The sequence below is a fragment of the Canis aureus genome, chromosome 3, assembly GCF_053574225.1.
Source record: "Canis aureus isolate CA01 chromosome 3, VMU_Caureus_v.1.0, whole genome shotgun sequence".
NCBI lineage: Eukaryota > Metazoa > Chordata > Mammalia > Carnivora > Canidae > Canis > Canis aureus.
Window position 1 is genome coordinate 24,109,413 of NC_135613.1, and position 13,542 is coordinate 24,122,954.

Below are 13,542 nucleotides of genomic sequence, written 5' to 3' on the forward strand. Positions count from 1 at the left end.
CCTGGGCAGGGCCATCCACAAGGGCCAGATGTGAGCCTGAGGCCAGATGCAGGTGTGCGCAGCCTCACCTCCTTCGTTCCCACAGCTCTGCCCCCCAAGTGAGGCCCCTCCTCCCCTTCCCTGGGTTCACTCCTGATCCCACCCAGGTTTATCCCACTCGGATGGCCCCCGGGTGCCCATCATCCCCACCGCGGGGCCTCCACAGATCTAGGAGCTTGTGTGCCATGTGGGGTCCTCCCACCTAGCAGGGGTGCTTTGAAGGTGGCCAGGGTCTTCCAGGATCCTCTCCCCGACAAAGGGAACCTCCTCTCAGTCTCTCAAGAACCCTCTCCCTCACCTGTGAAGATGCCACTGGAGCCAAGCCCCCCCACCCCCAGGCAGGGGCCTCCGAGCAGCCTCCAGGGAGCCACAGAGCCCCCAGGCTCCCCCCTCACCCTGTGCTTTCCTTGCAGGCTCCATTCAGGACCATGACAGCAGGCTTCTCCAGGGGCCCCCTTGGACCACCACGTCCTCCCAGCGCCCAGACAGAGGGGCCATGCCTGGGGAGCAGCCCCGCCGAGCACCGCCCCCAACCATGACCCGAGACCTGCAGCCCTGCCAAGCAGCTGGTGGCACAGGGGGCCCCTCCCAGCCCCCTGGCGAGGACGGTGCCCCGGCTAGCAGGCCCACCAAGGCCACAGGCAATGGAGCCCAGGCTGTGGAGCCTCCAGAAACCCGGCCGTGGCAGGCTGGGGACGTGGAGCCCAAAGCCCCGCTCCTGAGAACCCAGTCCCTGAGCAGCCTCCCAGGGAAGGGAGGGGGCCCCCGGACCCCCCCGGGGAGGGGCCATGCACAGGCCCTACCACAGCAGGCCAGCAGGGCAGACGGCAGCCCCCAGCAGCTCTACACTCTGAGCATCTCCGGTTCAAGGGCCAGACCCACGCTGGACAAGACTACCGAGGGCCCACGGGTCGAGGACCCTGGGCCCCCAGAAGCCAAGGCCCCACCGACCCCGGAAGAGCTCAGTTTCCAAAGGTGCTTCCAGGAGACCCCCCCCAGCTTTACCTCCACCGACTATACCTCACTGAATGCCACCTCCGGGCTCCCGCCGCTCAGGGCCCCCCCGGGCAGCAGCGCCAGGCCCTGCAGGCCAACCACCTACTCGAGATTCCAGGCCAGCAGGGCAGATGCCTGGCCTCCCACTGTTGAGAACAGCTTCCCAGGTGCTAGATTCGGGGTCCCTGCTGCCAAGCCAGAGCCTTTTCCTGAAGGGGGCAGCCCCAGGGTGGCCTCCTTCCAGTACCCCTTCCCGGCCCTGCATGGGGCCGGCCCAAAACCCTTCCCTGAGGACGCAGAGAGGGCGCTGGGGTTTGCTTTCCGCCAGCCTAGGGGAGCATGGCCAGAGGAGGCGGGGGGCACGGGCACGGCCTACCCCCTGCCTGCCCCGCCTGCTCCCCAGCCCTCACCCTGCTACCCTGGCCGGCCTACCCTAGACCCCCCTGGTGACCTCGGTTGTGCTCCCGCACAGCCTGGTGCTGCTCACCCGGCCCCCAGCCCCTTCTCGGAGAGCACAGCCACCTTTCCGGACAGTTTGCACAAGAGCCTGACCAAAGCACTCCCTGAGAGACCACCTTCGGCCCATGACGACATGCTGGGGAGCCCCAGGGGGCCCCCAAACTCTCTGCCACAGAGGCACTTTCCTGGGCAGGCCTATGGAAGCCCTGGAGCCAGTGGAGTGGGTACCAGCCCGGGGTCTCTGGACACGGAGCTGGCCACTCCAGGGCCCCTGGCCACCCGACTGCCCCAGCTATGGGACCCTGCTGCAGCCCCTTATCCCACACCCTCCCTGGGCCCCCCAGCCACCACCAGGAGTGCGTTCTTTGAAGGCCAGCCCAGCCTGGACCCACATCTTGGCCTCCCCCGGAGTCCACCGCTGCCCTGGCCCCAGGTGCTCCCAGCCACCGGGCCCGGGCCCCACCGAATGGAGGTGCTGAGCCGGCTGCCTTTCCCCCCAGGGGCCCCAGAGTGGCAGGGGGGTGGCCAGGGAGCCCTGGGCACCGCCGGCAAGACTCCCGGGCCGGGGGAGAAGCTGGCAGTGCTGAGAAACAGCCCCGGCCAGCAAGGCGGCAGCTCCCCAGGACTGTTTGCCTACAATGGGCTGAAGGACCCCGGAGCCCAGCCCCTATTCTATGGGGTGGCCCAGTCCCAGGTGTCACCCCGGGCGACCCCCGGCCTGCCCCCTCCCAGGGTGGTGGGTGCCTCTCCCTGTGAGTCCCCACTGCCCTCACCTGCCACCAACACGGCCAGCAGCAGCTCCTGCTCATCTCTGTCCCCGCTATCCAGCAGCCCAGCCAACCCCAGCTCAGAGGAGAGCCAGCTCCCTGGCCCCCTTGGGCCCTCCACCTTCTTCCACCCTGCCACTCGCCCCCAGGAGACCAGCAGCCCCTACCCATCCCCTGAACCCCCACACGCCATCCCCATGCACTATCCGCCAGAGCCCGTCAGAGCCTTTCCGTTCCCCGCAGAGGGGCTGGGGGCCGAGGGCGCCTTCAAATGCCTAGAGCAGGCCCCATTCCCAGGCTCAGGCCCCAAGGTGGACAGCGGGGGGCTGGAGGACTTCCCCCAGGAGCCGGCCCCCTACCCCACCCACCACTTCCCCCTCAGCAGTGCCAGCCTGGACCAGCTGGACGTGCTGCTCACCTGCAGGCAGTGCGACCAGAACTACAGCAGCCTGGCCGCCTTCCTGGGGCATCGGCAGTTCTGCAGCGCGCTCCTGGCCAAGACCAAGGACAGCCACCCACAGCCCCCGGGGCTCCCCGGCCCCACCACCACCCCCAAAGCGCCAGCCAGCGGGAACCCAAGCCCACTCAGCCATACCAAGATGGTCCCCTTCCTGCTAGGTGGGGACCTCCGGGCGGAAGGCAAAGATGACCCCCTGAGGACGAGTTTCCTCCCTGGCCTGGCCGCCGCCCCCTTCCCCCTCCCAGCCACCGAGCTGGACCCGGAGGATGATGCCAAGCTGGACAGCCTCATCACCGAGGCGCTCAATGGCCTGGGGTACCAGTCGGACAACCCTGAGATCGACAGCAGCTTCATCGACGTCTTTGCTGACGAGGAGCCCTCTGGCCCCAGAGGTCCAGGTGCCGGGCAGCCCCCCAAGACCAGGGTGGGGACCATGCCAGAGAACAGAGCCCAGCCCCCACTCCCTGGCGAGGCCGCCCCGCCAGAGCCCCAGGGCCCCCGCCCAGGGAACGGGGGCTGCCTGGCCCGCAGCAGGCCCAAAACCCGCTCCCTGGGCCCAGCCCCCGCGCAGGCGGATGGAGTTGGCCTGGCCAGCCAGCAGAGGAGAGGGAAGCGGTTGACGTTGTACCAGAAAGAGCTGGACACACCCAGCACCACCAGGAGCCAGAGAGGCCCCAAAGCCCCATGCCTGAGGCCGAGGAGGAAAGGCCACGGGGCTGAGCCCACCCCGCCCCGTCCCCGGGACCTCAGAGCCCAGACCCCCAAGAGCCACGCAGATCACGCCCGACAGGCCCTCCCGGTGGAGACCAGGAGCTCTCGGCGCCTCCGCCTCTCCCCAGGGAAGGACTCCAGGAGGAGGAAGCTGCGTGGCAGCACCTGGAGCAAGGAGCTCATCCACAAAATCGTGCAGCAGAAGAACAAGCGCCACAAACGGCAGGTGCGGTGCGGCCAGGGTGGGCGCCTCTCCCTGGTACCCCCCAGGCCCCCGCCTGGCAGCGCAGAGGACCGCAGCCTCGGAGAGCACCCCTGTGCCTCAGAGTCCGAGGAGGAGGATGGCTCACGGCCGCAGGGCTCCCGCAGCAGAGGCCGGCCCCGCCAGGGCTACGGGCGGTGGCGCCGAGGGGCCAAGCAGAAGGAGGTGGATATGACCCCGGGTCCCCAGGAGGACGGAGGGCAGCAGAGGCCCAGTGAGGTTGTGAGGCAGGAGGCCACAACGGTTAGGGGCCCCCCGGACCCAGAGGAGAACCGTCCAGCACTGGACTCCTCCCAAGAGACCCAGAACCCCAAAACTGCTGAGGAGCTCCCTCCAGATGCCACAGAACCTCCCAGAGGGGCTCCAGGCCCGTCTCCAGCCTCCCGTGGTGAGAGCCCCCGCCCCCCAGCCCCGGAGCAGCCAGCACCGGCCAGAGACGACCGGCAGGTGTCCCGTGGGGGCTCGCCAGCTCCGGGGGTGGACAGTCTGCCGGGTGCCTCTGCGTGCATGGAGCCAGCCATCTCCCCCCACGGAGAGGACCCCCATGCCTACCCGGCAGGAGAACTGCTGGTGCCTGTCCCTCCCGCTGCTGACCCCACCTACCTTGAATCTGCTGTCCTGTTTCTGAAGAGCCCTGATCTCTGTTGTGGCCCTGCTCTCTTTAACGGAGACTCTCTGGAGGATCCAATGGCCAAAAAGGGGCCCCAGCCCTACAGCAGCCCCCACAGCAAATTGTTCCTTGGACCCAAAGACCTGCCTGGCTGTTTCCAAGAAGACCTGTACTCCAAGCCCTTAGCTCTGGACACTCCGCCCACCAGCAGCATGCACCCTCTCAAAGATGGTGTGGGCGCCGATTCCCTTGAGCCAAAACCACCCAGGAATCCACCCTACACGATCCACGCAAGCCCCAGCAAAGCTGAATCACCGCTGACTCTGGAGTCCACGCCACTCTTCTCGGGGCTGACCGTGGACAGATTTGACCCGCCAATCTACAGCAGCCTACCTGGAAGTGAAGGCACCCACTCGTCGTTGGTGTGTGCCAACCCTCCCCCAAGGAAACCCCAGTTAGAGCCGCCATACTCCCCGTTTCTGCCCGACAAGGGTTGGTCCCTGCTGGAGGAGTCCCCAGTGCTGGCCAGCCACATGGGTCATCTTCCTGACCTCTTGGGGGAAAAGGCATTCAGTAGGAGGTGCCCTGGGGAAGGGGCAGGGGCCACCAGCCCTCCCTCTCTGCCTGGCAAGGTTGGCGAATGTGGCATCGCTTTTATGGGCAACCTGTCCGAAGACGAGTTAGAAATCAAAAGGCTGGTCGCTGAGTTAGAGAGTCAGCTGCAGAGTAAAGGTGTGCACGACACCCCAGAACTGCTGTGCACGGCTGGGCACGCAGGCAGGACGCACACGGGCACTGACGCCCCTCTGCCCACGCATCAGGCTGCCTCGCCTCCCAGGGACTCATTCCCTGAGGCCGACCTCACCGGCCTTGGGGAGTCAACTCCACACCCAGAAGGGGCAGAAGCAGCAGCGGCCACCATGGCAAGGGCTTCGAGGAGCACCCAGGAGGAGTGGCCCTCACCCCACCCAGGGGAGACATCCCCCTCCGCCCATGCGCGTGCAGATGGGGCATCTGGGGCCCTTGTAAATCTCAGTGGGGCTGACTGCAGCTTCCAGGAAGAGTCGAGAGCCAGAGTCTCCGAGACAGGCCCCCCCAAGGCTGAAGGGGACTGCAGGGTCCACCCAGAAGTCTCTCTGCCCAGCTCTAGAGAGCTCTTTAAGCCTCCACTGGACATGAGGAGCTTAGCAAAGTGCAGCCCCAACCGAGAGCCTTTACTTCCCAAAAATAACAGAGCCTCCAAGATGCGGCAAAGCACGGTCCTGCTCCTTCCCGGCACGCGGACAGGTGGGCCCCTCCAAGAGCCCCGTGAGCTGGAAGCGTTCAGCAGCCCACTTGCCCAGCTGGCACCCGACTTGGCACTTCGGGGTGCCGGGGTTCTGCCTCCAGCTGCCACCCCCTCTTGTGGTACCAGTCATAACGATGTCCCCCAAGGATACTCTGTAAGCAGAGCAGGCCAGCCAGAAAAAGCTGGCCTCCCCCACTCTGGGGCGGGAGACATAGGCCTCAAGGGTAATGAGGAGTCTGTACCAGTGGGGGCCTCCCCAGGTCCTGCCTGTGTGCCCCACACCAGTCCTGGCAGGAAGCCCCAGGACCCAGCCACAAGCCCCCTGCGTCAGCTCCAGCTCCTGGTGGCCAGAGCAGCTGGGAGGGAGGAGGGTGCTGACACCCAGAGCCCTCGACACAATGAGTCCTCAGACCTGGAAGGGGACAGCGTGGAAGGTGGGGATCTAGCCTACAGCCCCACCCAGGATGTCCCTACAGCATCCCGAGGTCAGTTGGAGCCTGAGGCTGATGGACACCTGGACTCTGTCGGCCAAGCTGAGATGCCCAAGGGCCAGGGCAGAGTCACGGTCAGTGTCAAGGCTGAAGCAGCACTGGCCAAGCTGGCCGGGGATGCAGACCAGCTAGGGGGGCAGCTCCAGGCAAACGGGGTGGTCTTGGGCCTTCAAAAAGGGGCCTGGGCCACCCCAAGCCCTGCCTCCTCTGATGCAGAATCCTTGGTACCGGCCTTGGTGGTAGCCCACGTCCAAAATGGGCCTGAAGCCCAGACTGCAGAGGGGGCAGCCAGCCCAGGCCTTGAGAAGCAGCTGCTGCTGGCCGGAGAGAGCCCTGCACCCCCCATCAGAGGCCCAACCATTGGGACCCGCTCACCCACTTTTGCAGCCTCTCCCATCCCCTGCGGCCCAGAGCACCTGCCCCAGGAAGACCCTTCAGGCGAGCTGAGGGGGCTGCTCCCAGCACCTTCACCCTGCAGGGACCCCAGCAGCCTGCGGCTCCCACCAGCCCCCTCTCCTGCCTGGCAGCCTCCTCAAAGGGCTAATTGCACCCCAGCCACCACAGAGGCCGGGGCTATGCGACCTCTGGCAGCTCCCCCATCTCCAAAGACAAGCCCCGGTGGCTTCAAAGGAAGCCTGGTTCACCACCCTCTCCTGGGGGACCACAGGCCCCTGGAAGACCCTCCTTCGGGCCAGACTGGCTTCATCAGTATCTTCACTCCTGCCCATGGGGAGGACCACCCTGAAGGCAGCACATCAGGACCTCTAGAGGGTTCCAGAAAAGAGAAGCCAAGGAGATCACCTGCATCTACCACCCACTCTCCCCCACTGAGGGCCAGCTCCCCGAGAGTGACCATGGGAGCCACTACCCTGCCTGACATGTCTGCCACCGATGACATGGGGGCAGCCAGAGGCCCCAGTGTCGATCCTCCAGACCGCCGCTGCAGGGGAGCTCCACCCAATGCCAGCCCCAACAGGCTGCCCATGGGCTCTGCCTCCTCAGACCTTTCAGGCAGCAGAAAAGGCCAGGGTGTCATCGCTGTGCCCACCGACCCTTCCACATGGGGGACCCCAGGGCCAGGTTCCTATGCCTGCCCAGAAGGCATGGCGGGGGCCGGCCGCTCTGGTGCCATGAAGGCCACTGGAGCTGCCAGCAGGGCCCCAGCTGCCACCTGCCCGTCCACGGAGCTCCACGGGGGCAGAGCCACATCTCCCGGGAGCACAGCCAGTGTCTCCAGACCCAGCTCCCCTCAGAGCCTCAGAACTGCTCACCACACCCCTCAAAGGGACCCCGTCAGTCCCCAGGGCACCCCACAGAAGCCCATGTCCCCAGGAAATACCCCCCAGAAGGACCAAGCCCCCAGCAGGCGGCTCGTGACTTGTGATGTGTGTGCAGCCTCCTTCCGCTCGGGGCCGGGCCTGAGCCGCCACAAAGCCCGGAAGCATGGGCCACGCCAGGGTGCTACCACCCAGCCCAGCCCACCGGACCCTCGGGCTCCCCGGCCCCGGGCCTGCCACACCCCTGGGAAGAAACGCCGCAGGGCACCTGGGAAGGAGAAGCTGAGGCAGGAGCCGAGTGGCCCCAGACGAGCTCTCAGGACGCCTCCTGATCAGGCCACAGAGGCTCCTGAGGATGCATTGGGTCCTCAGAAGGCCCAAGGACTCGGTGTGGGGGACCCACAAGGCTGTTCCCCCAGGGGGGATCCACGCCTCCCAGGCCCAGGCGAGCCAGGAGTGGACAGGAGGCCTGCGGAGCCCGGGAAGCAGGGCCGGTTGGTGAGGGACAAGCGTGGTCCCAAACAGGCAGAGAAAGGAGGGGGCCAGAGGCGGGGCAGGGCGCCCACGGACGTCCCCAGCAAGTCGGAGGGGAAATCGCAGGAAAAGGTGAGAAAACCGAGACCAAGAAGGTTCCAGCAGGCAAGTGGTCCTCCAGTCTGTCTGGGTGAGATTTCTGACAGAAACCACTGGGATCCGTCCACTGCGATGGCCAGTCCCCCAGGGCCTCTGGGCAGCCACCTCTTGACGGGAGCCGAGCTAGACGCCGACGCCGCCAGACCCAGGGTGATGGAGAACACAGGGGGCACAGATGCAGAGGAGACGCCAGCACAGAGGTCACCCCGGGATTGGATGGCTTGTCCTGAGGGGATGGAGTGGGTGCCTCCTGGGGACGGGCCCAGGGGACAGAACACAGCCTCGGCCAGGGGGTGCTGCGGACCCAGGGAGACCAGCATGTCGGACATCTGTGCAGAGCCGTCGAGGACAGCCAGGGCTGAGCCCGCAGGGGCCAGCAGAGCAGGAGAGAGCGGGTCAGGGCAAGGAGCCCAGGAGGGGCACGGGCCCCCCTCGCACCCCCCAGGCCCTCATGAGACCTGCACTTCTGGCGGCACCAGTAGCAGCTGCCCCCAGGGCCCATTACAAGACCCAGAGGCACAGGCCGGGGTCCAGGAGCAGGAGGGCACTGGTCCTGATGCCCCCGGCCCGAGTCTTGGAAACCCTCTGAGCATGTTTGATGATGAAGCCTCCTTTTCGAAGCTCTTCCCTCTGGGCGACCGCCTGACTCGGAAGAAGAACCCCCGTGTCTACGGAAAGCGCTGTAAAAAGCCAAAGGCACCACCACCACTGGAGCTCCATGGCAAGGTGGAGGGCAGCATGGTGCTGGCCTCTGCCCGCTTGCCCACAGACCTCAGCGACTCGGGCTCGCTCTGCCTCTCTCTCAAGGACCCGTGGGGTGATGAGGCCACAGGTCTGCCGGAGTCCTTTCTCCTGGAGGGCTTCCTGAGCAGCAAAGTGCCCGGCATTGACCCCTGGGCCCCCAGCCCAAGCCTGTGGGCCCTGGAGCCCAACCCAGAGGCAGACTGCACAGAGGACCACCAGTCAGAGAACATTCCTGAGCTGCACATGGTCCCGGCATCATGGCGAGACCTGGAGCTACAGGCACCTGCTGAAGAGATGTCCTCCTCTCTAGGAGACGTGAGCCCAGAGCCCCCCGACCTGGAGCAGGAGCGATATGACAGCGGGCTGCCCAGGAATGCCGTGGATCTTGAGATACTCAGTGCCAAACTGGAGATGCAAGACCTGTGCATCTTGGGACCCTGTGACGATCCTGTGGGTGTCCCCAGCACAAGCTTCTTAGACTTTGGGGCCGCAGTGACCTCCCGGGGACCACAGAGCAAAAGGGCACAGGATGCGCCTAGGGCAAGAGAGGAACCAGGCCGGGACCGGCACACCAAGGCCAGGAGGGCATCGTACAAGTGCAAGGTGTGCTTCCAGCGCTTCCGCGGCCTGGGTGAGCTGGACCTCCACAAGCTGGCCCACAGCCCCTCGCCACCGCCCACCTGCTACATGTGCGTGGAGCGCAGATTCGGCTCCCGAGAGCTGCTGCGGGAGCACCTGCAGGAGAAGCACGTGCAGAGCAAGGCGGGTCGCTGGGCTTGCGGCATGTGCCTGAGGGAGGTCACCGACGTCTGGATGTACAATGAGCATCTTCGGGAGCATGCCCTGCAGTTTGCCCGCAAGGGGCAGGCACGAAGATCCCTGGGGCACTGGGAGGGGGACAGGACCGTCACACACTTCCTGGGCAGCATCATGGGACATGCGTCCAGACCCAGTGGGGACAAACGCTCAACTGGCAAGTCAAATGGGGGCCCCGTAGAGGCATTGGGTCAACAGACAGGAGCTGGGAAGGAGTTCCAGAGGGAGAGGGTGAAGCCCAAGGCCCCTGCCAACACCTCAAACCCAGACGGCACCCTGACACCAGGCGGGGCTTTGGCCGCCAGCAGTCCGATGGCCTGCAGGAACCCCACTGTTCCCAGCGGCTCCACCAAGATGCCCCCCAGCCTGTCCCCGGAGCCCTGCCCTGGCAGCGAGCAGCTCCTCCAATCTATCCCCATGCACGAGGGCTGCAAAGACCCCTCCCGTGATTGCCACCACTGCGGGAAGCGGTTCCCCAAGCCCTTCAAACTGCAGCGCCACCTGGCGGTGCACAGCCCTCAGCGTGTCTACCTGTGCCCCCAGTGCCCACGGGTCTACTCTGAGCACAGCGAGCTGCGAGCACACCTGGGGGAGGCGCACGGGGTGAGGGAGGAGCTGGAGCTGCCGCACACCCCGCTGTATGCCTGCGAGCTCTGTGCCAACGTCACGCACATCAGCAGGCGGTCCTTCGTCTGCAGCTCCTGCAACTACACCTTCGCCAAGAAAGAGCAGTTTGACCGGCACATGGACAAGCATCTGAGGAAAGGGCAGCAGCCCTTCACGTTCCGTGGCGTTCGCAGGCCTGGCGCACCCGGGCAGAAGGCCCCGACCCGCGAGGGCACACTGCCCAGCAAACGGCGCAGGGTGGCCACACCCAGCAGCCCCCCCAGGCCTGGTGCCGATAGGCTTTTGTCCTGGGGCAGCAGCCCCACCCAGAGCGAGGGGTCACTCCCGGGCCTGCTGCAACCCTGCCCGGAGGCGGCTCCTGGCGCCACCAAAAGGCAGCCCAGGACCCCGGAGAAGCCTGTGGATCCTGTGGGCCACCTGGTCACAGGTGGCGATGTGCCCTCTGACCTCCAGGAGCTCCTGCCCCCGGCTCTGTCTCCTTTCCCCGCAGCCTCCGCTGATGGCCAAGGTGGCCGCAAGCCAGATGGAGCCCTGGGGAGGTCTGAGGGTGAAGCTTCTCCAGGCAGCCCCCGGCCTCTTCTGCAACAGGCTCTCCCACTGGGGGGTGCTGTGCCCCGGCCAGGAGCCAGAGGCCAAGATGTAGAAGAAAAGAGGGCTACTGGCCCATTCTCAGGGAAACGCAGGACCCCAAGTGCCCCTGGCAGGTGCGCCCCTGACCGCTGCCTGGAAGCCCCCTCCTTGCTCCAGAAGGAGAAGCAGGTGTCCACATGCCACATGGTGCCTGAGGGAGGCCCAGGGGCCCCCTCCCACAAGGGCAGTGCCATCAAGCATTGGGGCTGCCGGAGTTCGTCAAAGGATGGGTCAGTTCTCTCCACACCCAGCAAAGCTCCCAGGTTCCCGCTGCAACCCAAGAAGGCTGTGGCCAGTCCGACACCCAGAGAGCTAGTCCACGGCACTGAGGACAGGCCAAAGCCCATCACCCTCAAAGCCAAGCCGAGCCCCAGCTCCCAGGGTGGTGGAGGCCCACGGCACAGCACCAAGATAGGTGGCAGCCAGGCCCAGCCAGCCAGCGGGCAGCTCCAGAGTGAGACAGCCACCACCCCAGCCAAGCCCAACTGCCCAAGCCAGGGCTCCACCCCAGAGAAGCACCCCCCTCGAGCCAAGGGCTCTCCCAAGGGGCCAAAGGAAGCTGGTGACCAGGAGCCCCGAGGAAACCTGGGCACCAGGGAGAATGAGGAAGTCAGCGAGAAGAAGAGGAAGGGCCGGGCCCCAGGGTCAAGCAGGATCGAGAGTGTGGGGGGCTTGGGGAGAGCCCACCTGGTCCCTGACAAGCCTCACCGGGCCCCCCGAAAGCAGGCAACACCTAGCCGTGTGCTCCCCACCAAGGCCAGGCCCGGTAGCCAGAATGGCACAATGCCACCCCAGCCCTCGGGGCCCGGACACGCCCACGGGGACTGCAGACGTGGCAAGGAGGGGCAGGGCAAGGTCTGCCCCCAGGGGAGACCCCTGCAGAGGCCCTCCAAGAGGGACAGGGCTGTCCACAGTGCTGAACCTGCCCATTCGCGTGCCTGCAGGACCGCCGCGTCCCAGAGTGACCTGCTCAGCCAGCTCTTTGGGCAGAAACTGACCAGCTTCAAGATCCCTTTAAGGAAGGACCCTCCTGAGTAATTTGTAGATGCAAGTGAGTGCCTGGGAGCAGGGCTTGGAATGACCCGGTGAGAGGGGGCTCCTGTCCATGCTGATGGGCCTCCGTCCTCTGAGAGTATTGGGTGGCAGCCACATGGTAACCCGCTTGACTTCTGCAAGCGCCAGGTGGCTGGGATTGGGGCTGAGACTGTGACACTTCAAGTAGGGCGCAGGGTGGACAACAGTCTCTCTCTAGATGGAAGCTGAGGGTGAGTCCCTTCAACACCACGCAGCTCTTTCCTCGAGGCCAAGAACTGGAAGAGGGAGCCACCCACCCCATGTGCCCCATCGCCCAGGCGCAGTACGCCACGGACGCTCCACCTGAGGGTTTGCACGGGGTCACCCTCCCCCCTCCCCAAGTCACCTAGCAGGGAAGGGAGCCCAGGCCACCAGTCACCGCTTCCAGTCAGGTGCTGGCTGGTGGCCCTGAGTGTTGTTGCTGCTGTGCTGGAATCCCATTGACACCGCATGTGGGGGCAGGGCTATACCCTGGAAGAGTTGATTGTGAGCCCCCCCGTGGCCCCAAAGCGCACCAGGCCTGGCGGTGGCCACTGTCTGTGCTGCTGATGGAAACGCTCATGCACCTCGACCCCTGGGGATGTAGAGAAAGCTGCTCGCCAGCCAGCTCCCTCCAGCTCTCCCTCCCCAGCCCCCTGCCTCTGCCGAAGCCCTTTCTAGAGCCTTCTTCCCACAAGGAGCTCTCCGCTGCAAGTATCAGCAATTTTACTCTGAATTTCTGGTGCTATTTCATGTTGTAATGTGAATTCAGGCTTCCTTGGTGTGTTTTACCTGGGGGATTGGGCGGGGAGACCGGCCGGGGAGGCGCCGCACCACGGGCCCACCAACGCGGGCGGCCCAACAAGTCTTTCACTGGCTCCCCAGCTGCTGGCAGGCTCCAGTCCCATGGTCTGGTCGCGGTCTCGATCCACCACGGTCAGAGCTGCCAAGTGGGACACTGCGGCTGGGGCATGGCGCTGCCGCCCAGTCAGGGAGGCATCTCGTGCACTGACATGACCCAGGGGTCGGCGCGCATGTCCTGTTTATGGAATCGTGTCTTCAAAGGGGGCAGGAGGGTAGGAAAGGCTTCCTTCTGTTCTTAGGTATCTCTGAGGTTCGTGGTTTGTGTCGTTCTGTTGTTGTTTTATTTTCTTTTTTACCTTGGGTGCAATGTGTGTGTCAAAGTTTTTATTTTGATATTTTGAAAGAGACCAAATTGGGCCCAAATTGCCTTTCTAGAAGGTGCTGTGTGCCACTCAGAATGCCTTTAGTGCTGATGAATAAAACACGGGGACTCTGAGGTTGTACTGTGCAAATCATAGTGAACTCAACCTGTCAAATATATCCTCACTATTTTCACAGAAAGTCTCCAGCTGTGGCGTCTGTCCTCCCGCCAGCCCATCCTGCCAACCCCATGTGAGCCCAGGGCCTAGTCGTAAAGTGCCAGCCTCAGCTGTCACCAGGGCCGCATGGTCCTGCAGTCACCCCCCCCCCAGCTGGGGACCCCGGGGATGTCAGGAAATTGTAAGCATGGCTCAGTCTAGGGGACCCGGGAAGGCAGTAAGGGCAGTATGAAAGGTCAAGGCAGGAGACACCACCCTACTGCAGGCTCAGACCCTGAGGTCCCCATGTCCTGAAGATAACCCCCAAAGACTCCAGTGTCCAGGACAAGTGCCTGC

The 13,542-nt window shown here is 65.0% G+C and overlaps 1 protein-coding gene across 2 annotated transcripts in view; it reads left to right on the forward strand.

Annotated features, from left to right (window-relative positions):
• ZNF469 (zinc finger protein 469) overlaps positions 1–13,217 on the forward strand; it is a 46,305-nt gene extending 33,088 nt beyond the window's left edge. For both annotated transcript variants that reach the window (XM_077891102.1, XM_077891103.1), the window contains exon 3: positions 453–13,217. In XM_077891102.1, coding sequence (XP_077747228.1) covers positions 536–11,848 — 11,313 coding nt within the window. In that variant the 5' untranslated portion in view covers positions 453–535 and the 3' untranslated portion in view covers positions 11,849–13,217. The remainder of the gene's footprint in view (positions 1–452) is intronic.
• The last annotated feature ends 325 nt before the right edge of the window (positions 13,218–13,542 follow it).